Source organism: Pelophylax lessonae (genome assembly GCF_965119305.1).
Source record: "Pelophylax lessonae genome assembly, chromosome: 1".
In the NCBI taxonomy this organism is placed as follows: Eukaryota; Metazoa; Chordata; class Amphibia; order Anura; family Ranidae; genus Pelophylax; species Pelophylax lessonae.
The window spans coordinates 508,292,409-508,317,897 of NC_138768.1; the positions used below are offsets into that span (position 1 = coordinate 508,292,409).

Sequence of the window (25,489 nt, forward strand, 5' to 3'; positions counted from 1 at the left end):
AGATTTGTTTTAAGGAGCCTAGAGGTAGCTTTATCCATTTTTTTTATTTTTTTATAGGGGGCATCAGGCATACATAAAATCTGGTCCACACTATGACTTTATGCAATACCGGATGCTGGTGCATGAGATCACCCAGGCTTTCAATGGCATCAGCAAAGAGATTATCCAGATGAAGGATCGGTTTCGGGAAGTATATGATCGGTCAGATCTCTCAGAACACCTAGAAAAGATTCAGGAGCTGGAGAAAGAGAAATTATCATTGGTAAAGTATATATGCTGTTTTTAAATTACAGTCACATATGCAGATTTGCTTTTCTTGTCTTTCTTTTGTGCAGAGTAGAGCTAATTCTGTACTTACAGGATTGATCTAATTTTATCAGACAGCTAGGCTGCAGTTGGCCAAACAGAATGCCCAAGACCACCCCAGTGAGGAGTCCTACAAAGATGAGGTGCGGCAACTAAAACATAAGTAAGTAACCTTAATTAATTGCTAAACTCGATAAAACTTGCTTGCGATTTAAGACCCCAAAAGTTAAAATATTTACAAGGAGCTATATCTGAACACTAAACCAGCAACTATGCCATCTGTGTATTTCCATGTCACTCATTTAAGTGTTTTAAAATATTTTCTTGTTTTACTGAATAGTCCTTTTTCCCTAAACTGCTTTCTGTAATTCATATATTTTTTTAAAGAGGTTGTAAACCCAAACATTTTTTATTTTTTTTAACCTGAAAGAGAAACGCATACCTTAGAACGAGCCCCCACCGTGCTGCCCGCTTACCTCTATGACGGGCGACATGTTCAGTCGCCCGTCTTCCAGGACCGGGCATCCGGCCATCTGATTGGCCGGAGCCGCAGTGACGTCACTCCCGCGCAAGCGCGCGGGAGCCGACGGTCATGGCACGGGGCTCTGAAGGAATGGCACCAGCTGCCGTTCCTTCAGAGCGCATGCGCCAGTGATGTCACTGGCTGCATGCAAGGTAATAAATATCTCCTAAATGGTGCATGTTTAGGAGATCTTTACAGTACCTATAGGTAAGCCTTATCATAGGCTTACCTATAGGTACAAGTTGCAGAGGAGGGTTTACTTCCTCTTTAACTTCATATTTCCACACAAATATTAGATTATACACATGCTTGTGCTCTCTATGTATAATCTTTTTATGTTTCTCTATTAACCGATTGCCGTCCTCCCAATAGCAGTTTTACTGGTACAGGGCTGTAGCTGTGCGCCTGATCATATATACGTGATTATTAACTCCCCCCTGCAGGGGATGCGTGCGCTGCTGGTGGGCTGCTTCTGCTGTGACAATTCACAGCAGAAGCCGATCTGCCTGTGTCGGGCACTCGATGTCCTCCAACACCCGTCGATTGTCGGCAATACACAGAGAACTGAGATATGACTATGTAAACAAGACATATCTCAGTTCTGACAGGGGAAACAATAGATTCTCTGTTCCTGCAAAGCAAGGACTAGAATGTATTAATTCTCCTAGTAATAGGAGCACACAAACACTGGCTGGCACACAGTTAACCCCTTAATCACCTTAGATGTTAACTTCTTCCCAGAGAGTGTCATTAGTACAGTGACAGTGCATATTTTTAGCACTGATCACTGTATTAGTGCCACTGGTTCCAGGCAAAGTGTCATAATGTGCGCCACAATATTGCAGTACCGCTTTAAGTCTCAGATTGCTGCCATTAGTAGTATTAAATAAATTTATATGAAATAAATATTCCATAAATATATCCCATCGTTTGTAGACGCTTTATTTTCCAGATAAACCAATCAATATACTCTTATTTGGATGTTGGCAGGGACAAGGGCCTCTTCCCCACAATCCTGGATTGTGGTTGTGGGGGCCTGCGGGCAGGGGCTTATCGGAATCTGGAAGCCACCTTTAACAGGGGGCCCCCAGATCTCGTCCCACCCTACCCTATGTGAATGAGTATGGGGTACAAAGTTGACACGAAAGGCCTGGTATAATTTTAGGGCGGGGCCCACCTTCTGAGTTTCTGCGATGAAAAAGAGGGGAAATTTCTTCACTGCTTTTCTACTGTTTTTTTTTTTTTTTTAAATACCAAATGCGATAATCTAGAAATTTGGTGAAAGCACTTCTTGTAATTTAGTGGTGCTTTTCTTGACTAAGAATATTATGGGCCTGTTCAAAGCAGGCTTAGGTAATGTGAAGAATTAAGCTGTACATGCGTTGATTCACTGCAGAGCACTTAATTTTGAAAGCGACTCCAACACACCTGTACTGCAACACAACGCAACACAAATATGCATCCTGCACTAAAGTTTAATGGGTTAGATCTGTCATTGTGAACTTAAAGCGTTACTAAACCCACATGAGTAAAATCAGTCTATATATGCAGTAAAGCATGCTTTTTATACTCCCTGTGGAACCTAAGGGGTAAACCTCCGCATTGTGTAAAAATGCTGTTTGATCCTGTCTTCACTGATCCTCCCTTTTACTTTCCTAATCCATCTGCTGATAGTACAGAGCCTTGGAGGCACTCTGCACATGTTCAGTTTGGCGTGGATTGCTAGAGAGTTTTTTCTTTTTTTGGGAGGGTGTATGTGGTCAGCACAGAGCCAATCAGCACTGTCCAGACAGAATTCAGGTCATGCAGCCTCATAGGACAGTCAGAGGAGAATAACTCCTCCAACAAGCTTTACCTAGTGCTCGGTCAGACACTGATAGAAGTCACAAGACTGCTATATACTGTTGATGAGAAAACTTACTTAGCAGTTTATATTTACTAAAATAATTCAATTTCCATGTTCTGTGTACTGTGGGAGACCAGATATAGTTAATGCAGGGTCCTGGGTTTAGTAACACTTTAAACTCCATGATGGCCATTTTGAGATTGACAATTCCTGTCATCTGTTATCATTTATGATGTGAAGCTTGAATATCTCTGACAGTGTCTGGCTTATATTTTCCTTGCCCTATCTTCTGTCCCTACCCTATACCTCCCCACTGTAACTTCCCTTTCCTTTATCTGCTACTTTCCCTACTTTTCTTACCCTTTTGCCACCCACAGCCTGCATGCACCCATTGTGTATTTTCCTCAATGCACTTATGTATGAGTTGATCTTTATATATCCACCGAAACAATGCTCTGTACCACCACCTGCCCTATTTAGTGTTGTATTGATACTGATATATGTACATTTTTGTGTTTTGTATGTTGTACATTTTGTATATTTTCTTATTGTTGAAAATGTATTAAAAATAATTATGATAAACAAAAAAGTTTCAGATGTTAAGGTACATTGCAGGCCATTCATTTTGAATGGGCTGCTTAATACAGCATGCTGCAACTCGTCTCACTGAAATTATGTGCGTTGAGGTGCACAGTGTTGTAGTGTGAACTTGCCCAAAAGTATTTACATATTCCCAACAGGCAGTAAAAAGTTTAAAACAAGCAATCACTGACTTTTCTATCTACATGTAAGTGATTTATCCTCAAAGATAACAACAGAGACACTAAAGTCAGATTTCAGTGGGTTTCTAACAGCTTAAGTGCAGCTGGTAAATGTGGTAAATGAAGGGGTTGTTTTAGGCCCCTTTCACACTTGTGCAACCTAAAAGTCACGCAACTTTGCCAAAAAATTTTGCCGCGATTTTGAATAGACTTGAAGCAATGCTTTTGTCTATGGACCTCAAAACACACCAAAGTTGGACCAAAGTAGTGCAGGAACTTCTTTGAAGTCGTCGCAACTTGAAGTCGCACAGATATGAACGGTACTCTTTTGAAATCATGGAGTACAACTTGTCATGCAACTTTGCAGTCCCAAGTCGCAGGAAAAGTCACACAAGTGTAAAAGGTGCCTTAATGTGCTTTTAAATACTTGTAGGTAACATGTAAATTACATGTACGTAGTCTGGGCACAGGTTTTCTTTAAAATAGAACTGAACAGGCAGGTCCTTTATTGCCTGTTTGCATTCCTGTGCACAGCTGTTTGCATCCCAGCACACTGCCTGTGCACCGGAATGACTGCACTCCTGCTCATGCTTTTTCAAGACCGAAGATCAGCAGCCGGAATAAGTTGGGGATAATACAGTGGTGATCAAAAGTTTGGGCACCCCAGGTAAAAATGTGTATTAATGTGCATAAAGAAGCCAAGGAAAATGGAACAATCTCCAAAAGGCATCAAATTACAGATTAGACATTCTTATATCTCAAAAAATTTAGATTTTATTTCCATCATTGACACTTTCAAAATTACAGAAAACAAAAAAATGGTGTCTGCAAAAGTTTGGGCACCCTGCAGAATTTATAGCATACACTGCCCCCTTTGCAAGGCTGAGACCTGCCAGTGTCATGGATTGTTCTCAATCATCGTCTAGGAAGACCAGGTGATGTCAATCTCAAAGGTTTTAAATGCCCAGACTCATCTGACCTTGCCCCAACAATCAGCACCATGGGATCTTCTAAGCAGTTGCCTAGAAAACTGAAACTGAAAATAGTTGACGCTCACAAAGCTGGAGAAGGCTATAAGAAGATAGCAAAGCGTTTTCAGATGTCAATATCCTCTGTTCGGAATGTAATTAAGAAATGGCAGTCATCAGGAACAGTGGAAGTTAAAGCAAGATCTGGAAGACCAAGAAAAATATCAGACAGAACAGCTCGCAGGATTGTGAGAAAAACAATTCAAAACCCACGTTTGACTGCACGATCCCTCCAGAAAGATCTGGCAGACATTGGAGTTGTGGTACACTATTCCACTATAATGAAATATTTGTACAAATATGGTCTTCATGGAAGAGTCATCAGAAGAAAACCTCTTCTACGTCCTCACCACAAAAATCAGCGTTTGATCTTTGCAAATGAAAATATACACAAGCCTGATGCATTTTGGAAACAAGTTCCGTGGACCGATGAGGTTAAAATTGAGCTTTTTAGCCGGAATGAGCAAAAGTACGTTTGGAGAAGAAGGGGAATTTAGTGAAAAGAACCTCTATCCAACTGTTAAGCATGGGGGTGGATCACTCATGCTTTGGGGTTGTATTGCAGCCAGCGGCACAGGGAACATCTCACGAGTAGAAGGAAAAATGGATTCAATAAAATTTCAGCAAATTTTGGATGGTAACTTGATGCCATCTGTGAAAAAGCTGAAGTTAAAGAGAGGGTGGCTTCTACAAATAGATAATGATCCTAAACACACCTCGAAATCCACGGGGGGATTAAATCAAGAGGCGTAAACTGAAGGTTTTGCCATGGCCTTCACAATCTCCTGACCTCAACATAATTGAAAATCTATGGATAAACCTTAAAAGAGCAGTGCGTGACAGACAGCCCAGAAATCTCAAAGAACTGGAAGACTTTTGTAAGGAAGAATGGGCAAAGATACCTCAAACAAGAATTGAAAGACTCTTGGCTGGCTACAAAAAGCGTTTACAAGCTGTGATACTTGCCAAAGGGGGCAGTACAAGATATTAACTCTGCAGGGTGCCCAAACTTTTGCAGACACCATTTTTTGTTTTCTGTTATTTTGAAAGTGTAAATGATGGAAATAAAATCTAACTTTTGTTGACATATTATAAGAATGTCTAATCTGTAATTTGATGCCTTTTGGAGATTTTTTTTATCTTTCCTTGGCTTCTTTATGCACATTAATACAAATTTTTACCTAGGGTGCCCAAACTTTCGATCACCACTGTACCTTGCGGGCATCGGACTGTTGGAACTAAGGTAAGTATTTTTGCCTGTTAGAATCTAAACCATATAATCTGTTTCCATATAGAATTTAGTAACCGCTGTGTGATGCTGTGTCACCTAAAGGTACTGTCAGAATATTTATACTGCTCTGAATATAACAGTGTCTATTTATGTCAATAAGCAAAGATCTGTGAGGTAGGAGAATCTCCACTTATTTCCATAAATCAATATGTAATAAATTCTTTTTATTGATTCATTTCTTTTTACAAGCATATACCAATCTTAGTGAAAACAGTCTACAGTATGGAATATATAAGAATATTTATTCACGAGACATGTATTCACGATAAATGATCAAACTTGAGATGACACAAAAAGATAACTTTACAAACTTCAAACAATGAATGCAATGTGATTTGTAGCTCAATAATGAAAGTAAAAATAAAGCAAGATTACGTTTTTCCCAGATGTAGTAGCATAAACCATAGATAAGCGTACTATACAATCAGACCACAATTGTCTGCGCAATGCACAGTCAATTAGTCACTCCACTGCAGATGAAGCGAGAATAGGCTATGCAAAACGTGAGACTAATACGCCAATATGCGCTAAATCTGATATTAATAAAAACATATAGAAACAAAAATCAGCTTTTTAGAGAAAAATCTACATATGGTTTATACGGCTGGGATTGTAATCTTGTTACCCTAAAATATGAAATGTAAAACATTTAAGGAAGGAAACAAATGATAGTACATAATCTCAAATAACACAGCAAGGTATATTTAGCATATTTAAAATGGCTGCTAGCTTAGAATGGTCGTTACCAGAGTCCTTAAGATGGCTGCATTTCCAAGATGGTGGCCAGGTAGGGAGGAGTTTCGTTTGGCGTCTCTCAAAGTTTCAGATACATGATGGAGCAAAATGGAGTCTGTGTAGATGAGTCTATGCATGGCTGTAGTAGTGTGTGTGTTGTATGTGTGATGTATGTTGGGCAAATGTCATGTGTCTCTCTCTCATCTGGGTTTTCCTTTTTATATGGTATAGAACAAAGTACTAAAAATTACCATAAGTTAAACCCAGAAGGAGTGACATTATCCCCATTGGTTGGGACATCTTATTCATTAACTGGTGAGGTCATTGGGTGACACCTCTTGGTTGACCAGAATATTAAAATTAAATCTATAGGATTTCTCCATTTAAGACTATCATGAAACAACATAAAATGTATCCATGCTCTCATCTATTACATGTCCATTTAATATCCACCATGTATCTAGGTAAAGATTAAATCTGGTAACACCATTATATATTATTAATATATATATCTAGATATATTGAAAATTACTTTTCAACCTAAGACTTCAACTATTAACAGTCAGTCACCAGAGATGGCAGTATTGTGTTGCTCTTAACTTCAGCATATAGCAATATAGCAGCATTATTTATCTTCAAATAAACTTTGCACCTTATATTGACAAAGAGCTTACAATCTCAGACCTTCTAGAGTCTGGCAAGGTTAAACAAAATTTTATGATGCTTTCTACAACTTACATTTTACAAATGTTTACTGAAGCCTCTCTTGACATACAGAGATGAGTCATCAATATCAGTTAGCAAGAATGAAACAATTATAATATATAACGGTTTTCTACATATCTATGTATGTTAGTTCTATATATATTTCATTGTTAATATTCTGTTACATATAGGATTATATAATATATCTGTAAATCTTATTTTTACATAGGTTTAAACACAGAATATTTAACCACTTGCCGACCGCCGCACGACTATCTACGTCGGCGGTCAGCCCCTCACAGGCAAACTAACGTAGGGCTACATTGCTTGCTTGTGAGGGTCTAGGGAGCGAGCGCGCGCCCCCGGAGGCGCGCTCCCGCGTGGTCACGGACCCCCCCGCGCGTGTGACCAGCGGACCCGATGTCCGCCGGCCACTCGGCGATCGGCGGGGGAGAGGGAGAATGTCAGGCAGCTTGTGTAAACAAGCTGCCTGTCATTCTCCTCGCTGCAAAGACACTGATCACATGGATCTACTATGTAGATCCGTTGATCAGTGTCCTTACAGCTGAAGCCACAGCCAATCACAGTAGAAAGCACGCCCCTAGGGACACACACAGCCCCTCCCTCCCAAATAAAGTTAACCCCTTCACTACCAGTGTATTTTTACAGTAACAGTGCATATATATAGCACTGATTACTGTAGAAATGTCACTGGTAACCCCAAAAGTGTCAAAAATGTCAGTCAAGGGTCCGATCTGTCCGCCGCAATGTCGCAGTACCGCAAAAAAAATCGCAGATCGCCGCCATTACGCGTTAAAAAAAAAAAACAACAAAAATGACAAAAATCTTTCCCTTTGTTAGTAAACGCGATAACTTTTGCGCAAACCAATCAAAATACGCTTTTTGCAATTTTTTTTACCAAACATAGGTAGCATTAAACAAATTGGCCGAAAATGTTAAAAAATTTTGATTTTTACATTTTTTTTGGGGGGAATTTCATATAAAAAAATGTGAAAAATATTGTTATTTTTGCAAAATTGACGCTCTTTTTTTGTTTATAGCGCGTGATCAAAAAAATCGCACAGGTGACCAAATACCACCAAAGAAAGCTCTGTTTGTGGGAAAAAAAAGGACGCCAAATTCGTTTAGGTACAGCGTCGCACGACCGCGCAATTGTCCGTTAAAGTCACGCAGTGCCGAATCGCAAAATACCCCCTGGTCGGAATGGGGGTAAAATCTTCCGGGGCTTAAGTGGTTAACCAGTGTTTTTTGGTCCCACACGCACAAGATTATCTTGGTATAGCGCCAGCTAGACTTTATCTAAAGAAAGTTAAACAGACTATTTATTTATTACCTTAGGTCAACACAGCATGTCTGTTGAAACTTTTCTTGAATAGACACCTTTCCTAAAAGGAGGTTTGAACTTTTAGTGACCTTCTACAACATGGATGCCACTGCTCAACATTTCTATGTAAACCAGAATAAGACATATTTCCATATTTCTTTTATTTAATATCCCCCAATAATTCTGACAGTACCTTTAAGTTTACTTGGGTAGCGGGGAGTCACACAGAGATGTGCCTCTGCCATTATTCCGTCTTTAATATTTTTTCAAAGATATATATATATATATATATATAATATGAATTACAAAAAAAGGTGGAGAAGAGAGGTGTATATGGTCTTTTACCAATATGAAGACAACATGTTTGTGCAGTGGTTATGGTAATATAACATTAAGCATCTTCTGTATATGTATATATCCTCTAAGACTATGCAAAGATTTTCCAAACTCCACTCAGTCTATGAGCAGCCTATCTTCATCACGTTACCCTAAAGCTGGACATACATGGAACAAATTTTGGCCAGTTCATCAGGAACTTTTAGTGGGTGACCCTGCCAGCGGCCTACTACCGGACATCCTACGATTGAAAAATGGAAGAAGGCAGGCAGGAAATTGTTGGCTGAACAATTCCTGCATCCAATGCAGCTGCTGCATTGAGAGGCAGAGTCCATGATTGACAAATAATCCACAAGAGGTAGCATATAGCTGGTGGGGCTAGCTGTCAAAACACAATAGCTGCAGTGGGAGATTAACCCATTTGCGCTATGCAGTCCGCCTGGCAGAATCTGTATATGGCCAGCTTTAGGAAAATTGGTAAGACCCCAAAAGGGCCCAAAAAATTGAACATTCACCATATCTATAAAGTATTTGAGTCATTGCTTAATTTCTATATTTCCTGAGTTTAAGGCATACACTTTTTCTACATAACAATGGTGACAGTGGGGAAGATTTACTAAAGCTGGTGCAGTCAGAATCTGATGCAGCTGTGTATGGTAGCCAATCAGCTTCTAACTTCAACTTGTTCAAATAAGCTTTGGCAAAAAAAACAGGAAGCTGATTGGTTTCTATGCAGCACTGGACCAGATTTTGCATTATCCAATTTAAGTAAATAACCCCCATTGTGAGTTAGAAACCAATCAAATAGCTGGACAGTTAGAAAGGTCCTTTATGGCATCAATGCGATGCACAAAAAAAAAGAAAGGAGCTAAATGGCTACAAAAAAATAAGATACTCATGCATGTATTATTTTAACAAGTGGTACACTGCATTAAAACAGTTTAGGCGACAAAGAGTGATAATGGTTATTTTCATTATTATTGTGACTGATATACATCACTATGACAACACTTTTCAAGCGCCTCAGCTCTAAACAAGCACTGCGGCTGTTATTCTGGGTGTTTCATAAACACTACCTAAACTTCTATATTGTGTGTAATGTAAGCCAGATGTATATTATTTATAGCTCCCATCCGTTCCCTTAGGATAATTAAAACCGTGGAAGCAATCAGTGAAGTACTGCAAGATTTCAAGTACGACTGTGAAGAAGTACAATGACGTCTCCCTCTTTGGAAGTCACAAAGAGAAAATGGGGCCCAGTCCGGAGCGCTTCTTTGAATCTGCACTACAACAGAACCATTTCATCTGCTGCCCTCTGGGATGACATTCTGGTTGTTTATTAATAGGTGCTTCTGCTTTCCAGCTATGGCAGGGGATGCCTTTTATTGCACAGCATCTTCTATCCATTTGCACTTGGGCCTTAATCTGCAGTTCTTTTCAATAAATGTTTTCATAGGGTATGTGTAAAATGTCTTATGATCTGTTTCCAGTGAGACAACCTTTTATTTTTATCTTCATTTCCCCAAAAAAATAAGGTTGGTGCCACAGTTATGTTGTTTTTGTTCACTTTAAGGAAATTTGTAGTAAGTGACATGTAGAGGCTGCCATTACTGACCATCTTCTGCAAAGCTACTTTATTTTTTTTTGGCTGTGATTCTGGTCCTTTTACTTCTTTTTTTTTTAATGTAAAACCAAACAAAAAAAAGGAGGGAGGGTAGAGGAAACCAAAAGTGAGTATATACACCGAGAGAGGGCTGTAGAATTATTTTATCCAATATACAAAATAAAACAAACATCTCTAATTTATTAAATCTACCTTATATATAGACCTAGGAGAAAAAAAAACCCAAAAAACAAACAAAAACAAACAAAACAACACATACATAAAGGGAAAACCAGAGCAGCCTAAGTAAGGGGGTGGGTGGGTGGGGGGGGGGGGTCTTCCCAGAATTAATGCTAAGACAATTCAGGTCAAATTCTATATTTAACCCTTTTGGGGACAGAACACAAGTACTGTATCAGGACTCAATTTGCTTTAGTGTCCTAATAAAATTTCCTTCCCATAAATGTTTTTGGTAGTTCCCCCCAAAACCTCAGACCCTTTGGACCACATCTATGCCAAAATTATATGGGCACAGGAGATCCACTGGATCGCTTTGTTCAATGGAGGGAGTTCATGAGGGGTGTCCCTGCTCTTCCGCCTCCTGAAGTTTTTGAAACAGATCCGTTACACACCCCTCAATGTCTTCTCTACCGTGGTAAACGCGATCCAGTCCTTGGGGAATGTTGCGGCAGGAAGACAGGTCGAGGTGGGTGAGGGACCGGCAGCTGAGGAGGACATCTCTGACAGCGTGAGGCGTGGCTCGGGTTCCTGAAAGGTTTAAGGATTGGAGAGTGTCATTGCCGAGTGGATCGTTGCCTGTACCACTTCCTTTGCAAAGATTAAGCAAGGCCTCCGCCAAATCCTCCTCTATGTATCCATGACCCGTCAGGTCCAGTTCCTGTAGGTTGTGCCACCATTTAAGGGTCAGCAGATGGGACCCAGAAACCATTGATGAAGACACCATAGAGCTGCAGTACAAGCCCAGGACGAGGCGCTCCACATCAGTACATGGGAGCGCCGACAATCCCTGTGGTGAGATCTTATAGCATCCCCCCAGGTCTAGGACTCGCAGCTTTCTAGAACTTTTCAGCAGCCTCTGGAAGGCGGTATCGTTGACAGAGGAGTAGAAGAAGCTGGCGATTAATTCCTGCAGCTCAGGAAAACCAGGGGCACTGGTGGGGATTTTAGGTTTGGGTTTTGCCTGCCATGGGATGTTTACCAGTCTCAGCACCTCCAGCTTGGGGCAGGAAGCCTGAAACTCTTCAATTGGGAGCTGAAAGTCCATGACCTTTGAATCTAAGGGAAGATTCACCTCCAAAAGCCTCAGTTCTGGGCACCAGCCATGTGCTATTCTGCTCATAATTTATTTCATATGAAGGCTGTAGGACATTGATAGTCGCCTGAGACGAGCGCCATACATCTCCAGGAATCTTTGCACAGCATCAAACTGAACCTTGGAGTTCTGCAGGTTGAGGCTCTGCAACTGGGGACAGCAACGTCCTATAGACAGCAGGTTCTACACAGTCACCTGATTACAATGGGACAGCGTGAGAGACTTTAACAGTGGGCAGGACTGTGACAAATTCTGTAGTACAAAGGACACAAAACGTCCTATTGACAGCAGGTCCTCCATAGTCACCTGATTACAATGTGACAGCGTAAGAAACTTTAGCAGTGGGCAGGACTGTGACAAATTCTGTAGTACAAAGGACACAAAATTCTTCCATTGATGAAGGGAAACGTCAGAAACTTGAGGAAGCTGTTGCTGGATGAGTGCTCCAATTGTCTTCATCACCCTTTTCTGGGTTCTCGGTGCATCTGTGATGCCCGGAAGGACACAGCAACGACTCACTGTCACACGACTGGACGCTACCTGTTGCCATAGCCAACATACCTGGGAGAGCCTGCACAGAATGGGCACCGCACCCTCACTGTCCGCCAGCAACCAGAAGACCCGATGCAAGATCTCCACTGGAATGAAAGCGCCCCAGCCAAAGTCAGTAGTGAGCTTCCTTGTCCATCAATGCCACCATACAGCCTCTCTTCTGCACGCAGACGGTTTCATCCAGGTCGTTGTTGGAATTCAGGAGCAGCATGTCCTTGTCGGTGTGGTGGATGCAATAGGAAGGTGCAACATTTAGGGATTGCTGCCTGTTCCTGGAGCGTTTTGTGAAGCATCCATGCTATGTGGAATGCTTCCCACAAGAAGACGAGATCTCTCTCTGCCTCCAGGATTTCTTGCTCCAGTGGTCCTTTTACTTCTAATACTGAATCTCTGACATGTAGCACTCATGCCTTCAGTAAAATCAGAATTTTGACAACTCCTAAGTTGCATGCTTGTTCTAGGTCAAAAATGTATTGCCAATGGATCACCTTGACAGCCGGGCAACTAGCTTTGCAGAAGGAAAAGTGACCAGTGGCAGCTTTTATGATTCCCATTTATATTTAAGTTTTCTTAGATTAGTTTTAATTCGATTTTCTCTTTGTATGTATTGATTTATTGATCTGCAGTGGCAGAGTCGTTTTTGTTTGCAAATTAATACGATATTTTGGTCTTCAACACCTCTGTTTTATTATACTATAATAAATAAAAGATACAGCAAATATATACAAAGTTGTATGATTAGTTACTTTAAGGCCCCGTTCACACTGGGGCGATCCGACTTCCCGGGGCAACCTCCGAGGTCGCGGTGCGAGCAGCTCGCCGCGACCTCGGAGCGGCCGGCACGGACTTCATAACATTGAAGTCTATGACGGTCGCTCCGGGTCGCCCCAAAGAAGCTCCGGACCCTTTTTCTAAGTCTGAGCGACTTGTGTCGCTCCTATTAGAACGGGTCCGCAGCTTCTCTATGGAAGGCGACCTATGGCGACCTGTGAGGCGACCAGGTCGCCTCACAGGTCGCCCCAGTGTGAACGGGGATTAAGTCATTTAATATTCTTGTATAATTTTTGTGGCTCCAGACTAAACTTTCTTTATGCTAAGGATTCCTCTTTCATTCCAGGCTGCCTTTAACATTTGGAACTAATTGTAATATTGCTGCACAGTAAAATGTTGGTGTAGTTGTGCAGAATATGTATTGGGTACTAATGACTGCAGTAGAAACTTGAGTACAAACATTGCATACCAAAATAGGTGTGCTTTGCTTTGGGTACCCCCAAAAAAGATGGGCATTGCAGGTACTTACTGATATCCTGATTTGGTATTAATATCACTTAAAAGAGCCAACAGCACAGCTAATGGTGTCTCTTCTCTTAGGTAAGGAACCCTCTTTATCCGAGGCCTTACTAGAACCTTCAGGGCCCCAGTGCAAGAAACCATGAAGCCCCCCCTCCCCTCCCCACCTATCCCCAGGCATCCAGTTCTGGGAGGGCATTCATGGTTATCAGTGCATGCCCATCAGTGCAGCCTATCAGTAGCACCTATGAGTGCTCATCAATGATGCCTATCAGTGCCTCCTCAGCAGGACTGTGAGCTGAGAGTGTCTCTCTAATACAGCCCAGAGCCTGCACTGATTGTTCCCTTCTCTCCTCCCTCGCATGGACGGTAGAGGAGAGAACCGATCTGCTCCTTCTCCTCCCGCCCCACTCCTGTGTGTGCTCTGCGGAAGGTGAATGATCAAAATCAAGCTGCTTAGCTTCACACTTCCTGCGGTGCACACAGGAGGAGAAGGAGCCGATCAGCTCTCTCCTCTCCCATCCGTGCGGGCTGTATCATAGAGATGCTCTGAGTGCTGCCACCCTGGTTGTTTTGCCACTGCTCTTTACCAAAGATCATTTTACCTCCACTGACCACCAAAGAAACAGGGCATGTCATCACAGACCACCAATGTAACCGGTGGAGAAAGGCATTTTATCACTAACCACCAGTGTAATGAAGAGGGGAAACAACAACTGTCCGTCAATGTATTGGGGAGGTGTACATTACTAATTACCAACAATGTAACAGGGGAAGAGAACAAGCCACCACTAATAATCAATGTAAGGGGGCACTGCAATTTTTCTTTTCTGACCTTTCTTATTTAATTTCATTAAAATTCTTTTTGTATATATAGTGTTTGGAGATGGGGAGGACGGGTGAGTTTGTGGGTAGTGAGAAGACCCATACAAGGTGTCATATTGCTTACTAATCCATATATTTATGTAAAAAAATAAGTACACCCAATGAATATTGACTTTTTTCAACATATGTGAATCATTGGATCAATTTTTAAACCTTGCCCCTAGATAAATGTGATTATAAATGAATGCATAGGCACAAAAAGATTTCCTTTTCAATCATTTAAAAAAATAAATAAATAAAAAAAAATAAAACAATAAATGTAAAGATGAACTATAAAGAAAGGTAGTACAAACTTGACATCAAAAGTTGGCATTGACCCTTCTAGGCTCCATTCTCTGTTGACTCATAGTTACATAGTTAGTCTGGTTGAAAAAAGTCCATCCAATTTAACCAATAGAAGGGGGTAAAAAATTATACAATCCGATACTCACTGTGCTTCCGCGCAAATGCGAACGCATACGTTACTCCCGCACGCATATGTAAACGGTGATCGCACCACACCTGAGGTATTGTTGCGAACGTCTGAGCGAGAGATTCTATCCCCAGACCTCCTGTGCCACTCTAAACTGGTAACCTGTAAAGGCATTTAAAGTATCACCTTTGGAGAATTTTAAGCACCGTAGTTTGCCGCCATTCCACGGGCAGGTGAAATTTTAAAGCGTGACATGTTAGATATTTTATTCTTCGGATATCGGTATCGTCCGATATTGGCCGATATTTTTTTTTAATGTCTACAGGTACTGTGGTGGAGGGATCTGGGGGTCTTTACTTAAAAGCTTTCAAAATGCCAAGTTTGGCTGTTTTGAATGCTGTAAGTTTTTTAATTCCGCGCCGCCAGTACCCAGAAGTGATGTCATGTCATTACATCACTTTTGGGTACTCGGCGATGCCGAATTCAAAGAAATGGAGTTCCAGTCAGATGGCGGCGGTGAAGTTAGGATGCCCGGGTCTCTCGGTGGGACAGGAGACCCGGGCGAGCCGCGAGAGGGGGGGGGGGGGGTGTCCCCTCCCGCTCCTTGGAATGACAGCCGAGCGTCTTCTCAGCCGCATCGGTTGTCATTACAAGACAGCCGACCGTCAGCTATCGACACTGGTACCGGGGTGATGCCTCTAGCTGCAGGCATCACCCCGGTACAAGCACTTTCCCGATATATCGGCAATATCGGTAAATCAAAAAGCCGATTCCGATATATCGGGCAAAGTGCATATCGGCCCTCGATATATCGACTTTACAGATAATCAGTCGATCACTAGTTCTAATTATTTTCTAGAAAAAATAGTAGTTTTTTACATGTAGGAGCGAAGTGTCAGAATAGACTTGGGAAGGAGGTGGTTAAACACTATTTACATATGCGGACGCGACCTGCCTATACCTTCGCTTCAAAAAATGTTAAACCTTTTTTAACCACTTTACCGCTGAGTACCGTAGTACTACTGCGGCAAAGTGGCTCTTGTAGGTCTGACGATGTAGACCTACGTCGTCAGACACTCCCCCTTCTCGGCGGCGCGCTCCCGCTGTTTTCAGTCACAGCGGGAGTCGGGTCAGGGGAGGAGCAGAGGCGATCACTGCCGCTCTTCCCCGATCGTCGGGGAATCGAGTGTGGAGATCCGCCCGCTTGTGTAAACAAAGCGGGCGGATCTCCTAAGTGACAGGCAGGGTCAGATTGCAGGGTTCAGCATAGCTGAACCCTGGATCTGTCCTTGTGTCACTCAGTCACCTCCCCCCCCACACGTCAGTAAGCACCAGGCATACATTAACCCCTCCCTCTCCAATAAAATTAACCCCTTCCCTGCCAGTGTCATTTTTACAGTAACAGTGCATATATATATAGCACTGATTACTGCAGTAATGTCACTGGTACCCCCCAAAAGTGTCAAAAATGTCAGTCAAGGGTCCGATCTGTCCGCCGCAATGTCGCAGTCCCGCAAAAAAAATCGCAGATCGCCACCATTACGCGTTAAAAAAAAAACACCAAAAATGACAGAAATCTTTCCCTTTGTTAGTAAACGCAATAACTTTTGCGCAAACCAATCAAAATACGCTTATTGTGATTTTTTTTTACCAAACATATGTAGCAGAAAACAAATTGGCCAAAAATTTTAAAAAAATTTGATTTTTACATTTTATTGGGGGGGGGGGGGGGGGGGGAATTTCATATAAAAAAATGTTAAAAATATTGTTATTTTTTCAAAATAAACGCTTTTTTTGTTTATAGTGCAAAAAGTAAAAATCGCATAGGTGATCAAATACCACCAAAAGAAAGCTCTGTTTGTGGGAAAAAAAGGACGTAAATTTCGTTTGGGTACGGCGTCGCACGACCGCGCAATTGTCAGTTAAAGTCGCACAGCGCCGAATCGCAAAAAGTGGCCCAGACATAAGACAGCAAAATGCTCTAGTGGTAAAGTGGTTAATCACTTTTATTGCTGTTACAAGGAATGTAGAAATCCCTTGTGACACTAATAGACAGTGACAAGTCCTCTTTATGGAGGGATCTGGGGTCTAAAAAGGCCCCAAACTCCTCCTCTGCACTTAAAAGCATTCAAAATGCTAGATTTGGCTGTTTTGAATGTTGTCATTTTTTTTATTTTAAATCTGGTGCCTTTAAGGTTTCAATACCCGGAAGTGATGTCATGACATCGCTTCCAGGTTTCTACGTCGGAGACCTGATCAGACCTGAATCTGGCTTTGTTCGGGTCTTCGGCCAGCCGGCGGATTTGTCAGCTGGTCGCTCATGTCTCATGGTCATACAGGAGTCCCGGGCGAGGCGGGCGGGAACATCTCCTCCCCCTCCTTGTAATGACAACTGAGCAGCTGCTGAGCTGCATCGGTTGTCATTACAAGAAAGCCGACCTTCGGCTCTAAACAACGGTACCAGGGTGATGCCTCTAGCTGCAGGCATCACCCCCGTACAACCCCCTTAAGCCGAGGCTGCAAATTTGCATTCCGTCGGCGTGAAGGGGTACAGTAAGATTGGTTCTGCCTGCATACTTCTTAAGGAGGTTCTAATCACTGACACCTAATTCAATATCATGGATTTGTAGTGGTGGTAAAAGTAGGGGTGCACTTTTTCCATATGACAAATCTGCATTTTCATTCATTAAGATGACTGAATACACCATGTCATTCTTATGTAATTTAAGTACTGTATATAACTTTTTCTGTAGGCACTATTTAAATCAAATCTAATGTTCAAATATGTTAAGAGTCAACAAATTCCATGGGGTGCACTTACTTTGTCACACCACATGTAAGTACATATGTATAAATATTTACCCAGTTTGTTGAATTCATTAAGGTTTTGGGATCTGCACATAGAAGAGAAGCCATAACTGCAATTTACTCCACGGAAAGACGTGTTTTTTTTTTTTTTTTTTTTAACTATTGTTTCCCTGTTTGCTTGGGCTGTTATTTCATTATAAACAAGCATATTGAGCCAACTCTGGAAATCTATGTCTGGAAAGTTTGATCATTCACCATTACTGAAGTGGAAAGAGCAGGCCACAAGCGCCTGGAGTGAACACAGTTATGTAGAAAAATACCAATGGAAGAAAACTATGCTTATTTTTTCATTTTGATCTGTCATTGGAAAAAAAAAACTTCATTATATTTTTCTTCTTTTTAGATTTTTTTTCTTATATTAAAATGTCAGAATCTGGTGTAAGTGAAAACACAAACCATATATCTTCAGGGTGTTAACCTCTTCCACTCTGAAAAGGCTTATACAGAGCACACACGGGTGTAATTATACACAATTCTGGTTTAGTGGGGGAAATCTAACACCTTTTTCCAGAGAGAATAAAGTAGTGTTTACCAATGAGGGCGAATGTCTGTCAGAGAGGGATTAGGAGGTTTCTACCACATTTCCCTATTGAAAGATGGATTGCATGTCATGACTTGCATACATCTGTGTACAGGGAATCAAATATTGTGGACAAAATCAGAGCCAGTTCAGTGCATATATTTGGAATTTATTGGCAAAAAACATTAGCTGACATGAATCTCACCATCTTTTAAATCACTAGTCTACTTACAATACATTCGGAAAGTATTGACAGCGCTTCACTTTTTCTTCAGTTTATGTCGAAGGTTCATCTTCCAACAGGACAATGACTCTAAGCACACAGCCAAGATAACAAAGGAGTGGCTAATTGACAACTCTGTGAATGTCCTTGAGTGGCCCAGCCAGAACCCAGACTTAAACCCGATTGAACATCTCTGGAGAGATCTGAAAATGGCTGTGCACCGATTTCCCCATCCAACCAGATGGAGCTTTAGAGGTCCTGCAAAGAAGAATGGGAGAAACTGCCTAAAAATAGGTGTGCCAAGCTTGTAGCATCATGCTCAAAAAGACTTGAGGCTATAATTGGTGCCAAAGGTGCTTACATATGTGCGTGTGATTTTTTTTTTCCTCCGTTTTTTATTTTTAAGATTTCAAACACACTTCTTTCACATTGTCATTATGGGGTATTGCTTGTAGAATTTTGAGAAAAATAACGAATTAAATCTATTTTGGAGTAACATAACAAAATGTGGAAAAAGTGAAGATCTGTAAATGCTTTCCAGATGCACTGTGTACAGCACACTTGGACTGAACTATTCATAGCAAATGAAGTTATGTTTCTCTTTCGTTCATTGACGGACACAGATCCTGATCTTCATAACCATTGGTTATACTGCCCCCTACAGAAGTAGGACACTAGGCAGAAAAATAATCTGGCTATGCCTATGGGCAGTCCCAGGGGGGTATACTCCCTCTCCCTGCTATAGGTAGTCAGGTTTTTTTTTTGCCTAGCTAGGAGTAAGGGCCTAGTTCCTTGCTGGGATCTGTGGTCCTGGAAATTTTTTTTAGATAGAAACTGTTTCTCCTGTTTTTTTGCTGTGAAATCTACAATCAATGGCCAGCGAGTGTGCGTAGATCTCAGATCCACGCTAGGTCGGCCACTACATAGCCCCACTTGACGGGGGCTTGCCTGCGACTTAAACGCCTTGAGAGGTCGCATATGACCGGGTCTCGGCCTGAGTCGCAGCGTTCCTCCTGGCTGACAGCCCCCCCCCATTTCGATAGCGAGGGGTTCTGTCTGGAGCGGTGCCCACCTGATATGGTGTGTAGCTGTCCCCCCTCACTTTGCTGTAGCCTGTGTGTTTCTATGCACGGCGTTGGATGTTTGTGTAGTCCAGCGGCCATTTTGCGGTGGTGCACTGACAGTGGTGGTCATGGAGTCCTTTGTGTCCCGGGTGGACGTGGTTTTCGGGCGATGGGCTAGCAAAAAGCACCCCCCTTCCCCTGCCTCATCTGTCTCATCAGATCCTGAATCTGAATTGGCCACCGCGGACGTAGGTCACCCTGCTGGGTCTGCGTACTCGCGCCCGGAATCCTCCACATCTGCAACTGCGCATGAAAAGGCGCTAGTAGATGCATGGATTGTATCTATGCGTGAGACCTTGAAGATGGAGGACGTAGCTGCGACTGAGGCGTAGGTTCCCTTTGGCACTCACAAGCCATCCAGAGCGGAAAATAGTTATTTTTTCAAAATTTACGCTCTTTGTTTATAGCGCAAAAAATAAAAATCGCACAAGTGATCAAATACCACCAAAAGAAAGCTCTGTTTGTGGGAAAAAAAAGGATGTTAATTTCATTTGGGTACAGCGTCGCACAACGGCGCAATTGTCCGTTAAAGTCACGCAGTGCCGAATCGCAAAATAGGCCCTGGTCTTTGAGCAGGAAAATCCTCCGGGCTTTAGTGGTTAATAAGGGACTCCTCGTAGGGGTAGCGCCGAGTACATCGCTTAGAGACCCCAAAGGGACACTTTGGTTGTCCCCACTTTTTAGCGACAATTCTGTCAAAAGAGGCGGAGAAAGGAAACACCTTTTTCACATTTTTTATATGAAATTCCCAAAAAAAAAAAAAGAAAAATGTAAAAATCAAAATTTTTTAACATTTTAGGCCAATTTGTTTTCTGCTACATATTTTTGGTAAAAAAAATCGCAATAAGCGTATTTTGATTGGTTTGCACAAAAGTTATTGCATTTACTAACTAAGGGAAAGATTTATGTCATTTTTATTGTTTTTTTTTAAACTAGTAATGGCGGCAATCTGCGATTTTTTTTGCGACATTGCGGCGGACAGATCGGACCTCTGACTAACATTTTTGACACTTTTGGGGGTACCAGTGTCATTACTACAGTAATCAGTGCTATACATATGCACTGTTACTGTAAAAATGACACTGGCAGGGAAGGGGTTAACTTTTTATTAGTGATCAAGGGGTTAAGTGTTTCCCTAGGGGCGTGATTCTAACTGTAAAGGTGCGTGGCTTTTGATGTAACAGAGACATACGATCCTACATAGCAGGATCGTGTAGTCTCTGAAGTTACATCAGGGAGAATGACAGGCGGTTTTGTTTACATCAGCCGCCTGCCTTTCTCCCTCTCCAGCGGGAGATCCCAAGTGATCTGCGGACATCGGAGCCGCCGGTCACACGCGCAGGGATTTGCGGGAATGAGCGGGGGTGGGAGCGCGCCTCCAGCGGCGCGCGCTCGCCCCCTAGAGGCTTCTGGGCGAGCGACGTAGCCCTACGTCGGTTTGCCCAGGAGAGCCAGACTGCAGCAGTAAATGGTGGAGGCTGTGGCCTGCAATATGTACACTCTGGCTGGTTCAGCACTGAAGCCGGTATTCACCATTGCCCTGGTGTCGCAAACTCTGACCCAGTGGGCTAAGCTTTTATGACATGACATAGAGGGAGAACAGCTGAACTTTGCTGAACTGGCGGACCAGCTGGTCCAGGGGCTGCAGTTTCTTTTTGATGCAGCTTTCTTAGTGGGTCGGCTCTCTGTTTCAGCACTGGTCCTTCTGCGGATCAGGCTTCTAAAAAGCCCTTGACTAATTTCCCCTTTCAAGGGGATCGCCTGTTTGGGGCTACCCTGGAAAAGGTCTCACAGGGGGAAAGAGTACTTCTCTTCCGCAGGCTACTAAGGGCAAGGAACCTTGTCATAGACGTGGGCCCTCCTTCTGGGCTCATAAGAAGCTTTTTTGTCCCTCAGGGTTGACTGACAAGGGCTCGAAGCCTTTCAGGGCCTCTTCTGGAGGATCCAAATGAACCTGGTCTGGCAAGCTGAGAGCGGGCTTCTCCAGACCCGCGGACAAGGCTCCTTCAGCATGAAGGTGCGTCCTCACCTTTATCGGAGGTGGGGGGACGTCTTCGTTGGTTTCAGGAGCTGTGGATTTCCCTGGTACAAGGCAAGTGAGTCCACAAAGTCATTCAGTCCGGCTACAAGATCGAGTTTCACTGTTGTCCCCCGGTAAGGTTCTCTCCTTTCCAACTTGCGCCTGTCCCTGGACCGTTTACAGGGTTTGGCTGGCATGTTAAGGTGGGAAGAATGGTGCATTCCAACCCTCTCCGCCATATACATTCCCGGGGTGGAAAACTGGCAGGCGGATTACCTCAGTCAGCAGGCGCTGGACCAAGGTGAGTGGTCCCTTCATCCAGAGATTGTGTCTCCGGTAGGGCATCCCCGAGGTGGATCTGTTGGCGTCTCGGCTCAACAGAAAGGTGCAGAGGTTTGTGGCTCAGTCACGGGATCATCTGGCAGAGGCCACAGACGCGCTGGTGGCCCTGTGGGGTCAGTATTGTCTGATTTACGCCTTCCCTCCTCTCAAGCTTCTGCCAAAACTTCTACGCAGGATTGAAGCAGAAGGGATTCCGGTCATCTTAGCTGCTCCGGACTGGCCTCCCCGGGCTTGGTATGCTGATCTGGTGAGGCTGGTCACCGATGTTCCTTAGAAGCTTCCTCTCAGGGAGGATCTGCTGTCCCAAGGACCAATCTCCCAACCTGCTTTACAGTCCCTGGCTTTGACGGCTTGGTTATTGAACGCCAGGTGCTGATGGATAGAGGTTTATCTAAATCAGTAATTCCAATGCTGTTACTTCTAGGAAGATCTACCACCTTACGTGGAAGATGTACATTGCGTGGTGTGAGTCTCTTGGGGTTCATCCTCGCTCCTTCTCTGTGGCTCGGATTTTGACCTTTCTTCAACGGAGGGGTTGAACAGACATTGGCCTTGAATATCATCAAGGGCGAGGTGTCGGCTTTGGCGGTCTTTTTCCAGCGACCCTTGTCCACTCACTCCCTGATGCGTACCTTTCCTCAGGCTGTCCGACATTTGGTTCCTCCAGTGCGGTCCCCGTTGCCACCTTGGGACCTCAATTTGGTGCTTTCGGTCCTCCAGAAGCCTCCTTTTGAGAATCTTTGGGAGATTCCCTTGCTTGCGTTGTCTCAGAAGGTGGCCTTTTTGGTGGCTATCACCTTTGCGTGCAGGGTGTTGGAATCGGCAGCATTATCCTGTCATTTACCCTACTTGGTGATTCATATTGATACGGTGGTTATATGCCCCTATCCATCGTTCATCTCAAAGTTTGTCTCTGATTTTCATTTGAATGAAGACATTGTGTTGCCTTCCCTGTGTCTCAGGCCGAAACATCCGAAGGTATTGCCTTGCATTCCTTGGATGTGGTCCGGGAAATTTGGGTGCACCTGGCAGCTACAGAGTTTTTTAGGAAGTCAGACTCACTATTTGTGCTCGAGGATGGGCCTCGGAAAGTGTTGTCGGCTTCCTCTGTGGATGGATCAGACAGACGGTGATTCAGGCCTATTCCATCCAGGGTCTGGTTCCTCCTTTCTCTGTCAAGGCGCACGCTACTCTGGTGATCAGTGCCTCCTGGGCCTTCCATCATCAGGCGTCAGTGACGCAGGTTTGCAGGGCTGGTCGTTGGTGCACACTTTCACAAAACTCTATAAAGTGGATGTGTTGGCATCTGCGGATGCTTCTTTTTGCCGCAGAGTTTTGCAGTCTGCTGTTTAGAGAACTTGATCCTCTTTGAGGGTGTATTGTTTTTTTTTCAGGTGGGCTCCAGTTGTTTTGGTTGAGCTCCTGTTGCCTGGTTGGCTACTGTTTAGCTTGGGGAATTTTTTTTTTTTTTTGCTGTTCCCACCTCTCATGTTTAACACTGCTTTGGGACGTCCCAATGATTATGAAGATCAGGAGCTGTGTCCGTCAATGGATGAAAGAGAAAGTGGGATTTTTGACTTACCATAAAATGTATTTCTTTGATGTTCATCGACAGACACAGCACCCACCCCCACCCCCCTGTAGAGTTGTAATTCTTCTGACACTGCTTGTAACAAAACTGAGTACCTATAGCAGAGAGAGGGAGTATACCACAGTTAAATAAGTTTAATTGCAGACAGCGGCAACAAAAGAAAAGAAGGTGCCGGTGTGCGTGATAGCACAGCAGCCTTGTCCACTAATTCACCTAATTGTGGATCCAAGTATATGAAACTCAAAAAAAAGGGGTATCCATACTAAAGAAGGCACTATACTGGTCCTGGTAGTATTACTGTAAAGGGATTGGTAGTGGCATAAGTGGGCAGGCTCTGTAATTTTATGTTAAAGAGAGGTAATCATAGGAGCAGTGACCCCTTCCTTTTAGCGATGCCTTCCGGGTATGATGAAGAGGGAGACGTTGTATCAGGGAGGGAGGAAGAGCAAGGAGGAGAGGAGTGAGCTGTATCCTGACTAATATCTACCTCTGGAGGGGAACAGCTCTATTTGACTCACTGGTAACACAGGGGTCAGAATGTAAGGTGAGCAGCCTGTATGCACAGGTGGAAGCGAACACCAGCACTTCTTATGTAGAGTTTCTGCACCAGCACTTTATATTACTTTACTTGCACTGCATGGGGGAACCTCGCTGATGGAACGTGTCATTTGGCACATATTATGTATGGACTTGATTTTTAAGTATTGTATTGAATATTATAATTGATTATTTTTGGCGCTGCATTTTTTGATTATCTGTTTATGTGTGTAGTGAAAGACGCTTTAATAATGTAAGCAGCCATTGGGTTATTTGATTTCATTTTGGGAATAGAGTTTTTGATATTTATACACAATTGTTTGCTCTTTATGATTGCACTGATTTATTATTCATTTCAATATCTGTATAACTGTGGCTAACTTCATCCTGTGTTGGCCTACATGGCCCATTCCAATCCGGTCAACAAAAGCAAGTTCACAGCTCGTAGCCAGAAAATTGCATGAGGTCGAATCAGAAGTCCAGAACTTCCATCAACTTTGACACATTTCGTCTGCTCAATCTCCGCAAGCTTCTTCAGGAACAGTAGGGGGTGTTGTGGAGATCTAATTTATAGATCTTGATAGTAAGGGATCCCTTCCAGTATGTGGTGCCCCACAAATGGAAGATAATTAAAAAGAAAAAAACTCTGTCATTCAGAACACCTGCTGGGGATAAATATTTATTCAAGTACAAAGGCATAAGTTCTAATTATCAATTTAAGGAAACTGACATAAAGTGCACAAGAGAGACAAAAAGAGTAGAGGGGAAGTATCTCTGCTAGGGGTATTTAGTTAGAAATAACACAGAATATGTTCAGGTGTATTTTTTAATTGTCAAGAAACACCCTGATTTTTAACTAAGTATTCAGTCCCCCCTGGAAAAAAGGTCCCTAATCTAAAGATCCACTTTTTTTTCATGTTGTAACAGAATTTTGTCAAAGTCACCTCTATGTTGAGGCAGTTTGAGGGCAAAGAAGCCCTTCACTTGTAATCCATCAGTTTTGCCATCATGTTTCTCTTTGAAATGGAGAATGAGGGGGATTCTCCTTATCTTTTTTCTTTGATTTACTCCTGATTCCTCTAAGATTTTCACCAATCCATATCCTTGAGGGTCTTTTGGGCTTACCCACATAGAACCCATGGCAGGGACACTCAATGATCTAGAGTACCCTGTCAGTAGAGCAGTTAATAAACCTTCTGATATCAAAGATCTTAGAGCAATCGGAGTTGGTGAACATCTTGGTTTTTGCCACAAAGATGCATATTGAGCAATGTCAACAGGGAAACATTCCTGCAGTTCACCGGAGCTTGTCT

At 42.8% G+C, this 25,489-nt stretch overlaps 1 protein-coding gene and 1 pseudogene across 2 annotated transcripts in view; one reads left to right on the forward strand and one right to left on the reverse strand.

Annotated features, from left to right (window-relative positions):
- REX1BD (required for excision 1-B domain containing) overlaps positions 1-10,544 on the forward strand; it is a gene marked incomplete at its 5' end in the record, with an annotated part of 78,965 nt that extends 68,421 nt beyond the window's left edge. Inside the window, 3 exons of the mRNA XM_082246983.1 lie at positions 58-262; positions 381-469; positions 10,022-10,544. Coding sequence (XP_082103109.1) covers positions 58-262; positions 381-469; positions 10,022-10,094 — 367 coding nt within the window. The 3' untranslated portion in view covers positions 10,095-10,544. The remainder of the gene's footprint in view (positions 1-57; positions 263-380; positions 470-10,021) is intronic.
- Positions 10,545-10,989: 445 nt separating this feature from the next.
- LOC309547198 (F-box/LRR-repeat protein 6-like) lies at positions 10,990-12,709 on the reverse strand (annotated as a pseudogene). Its single transcript has one exon. The product of its transcript is annotated as an F-box/LRR-repeat protein 6-like (transcript).
- Positions 12,710-25,489: the final 12,780 nt, after the last annotated feature.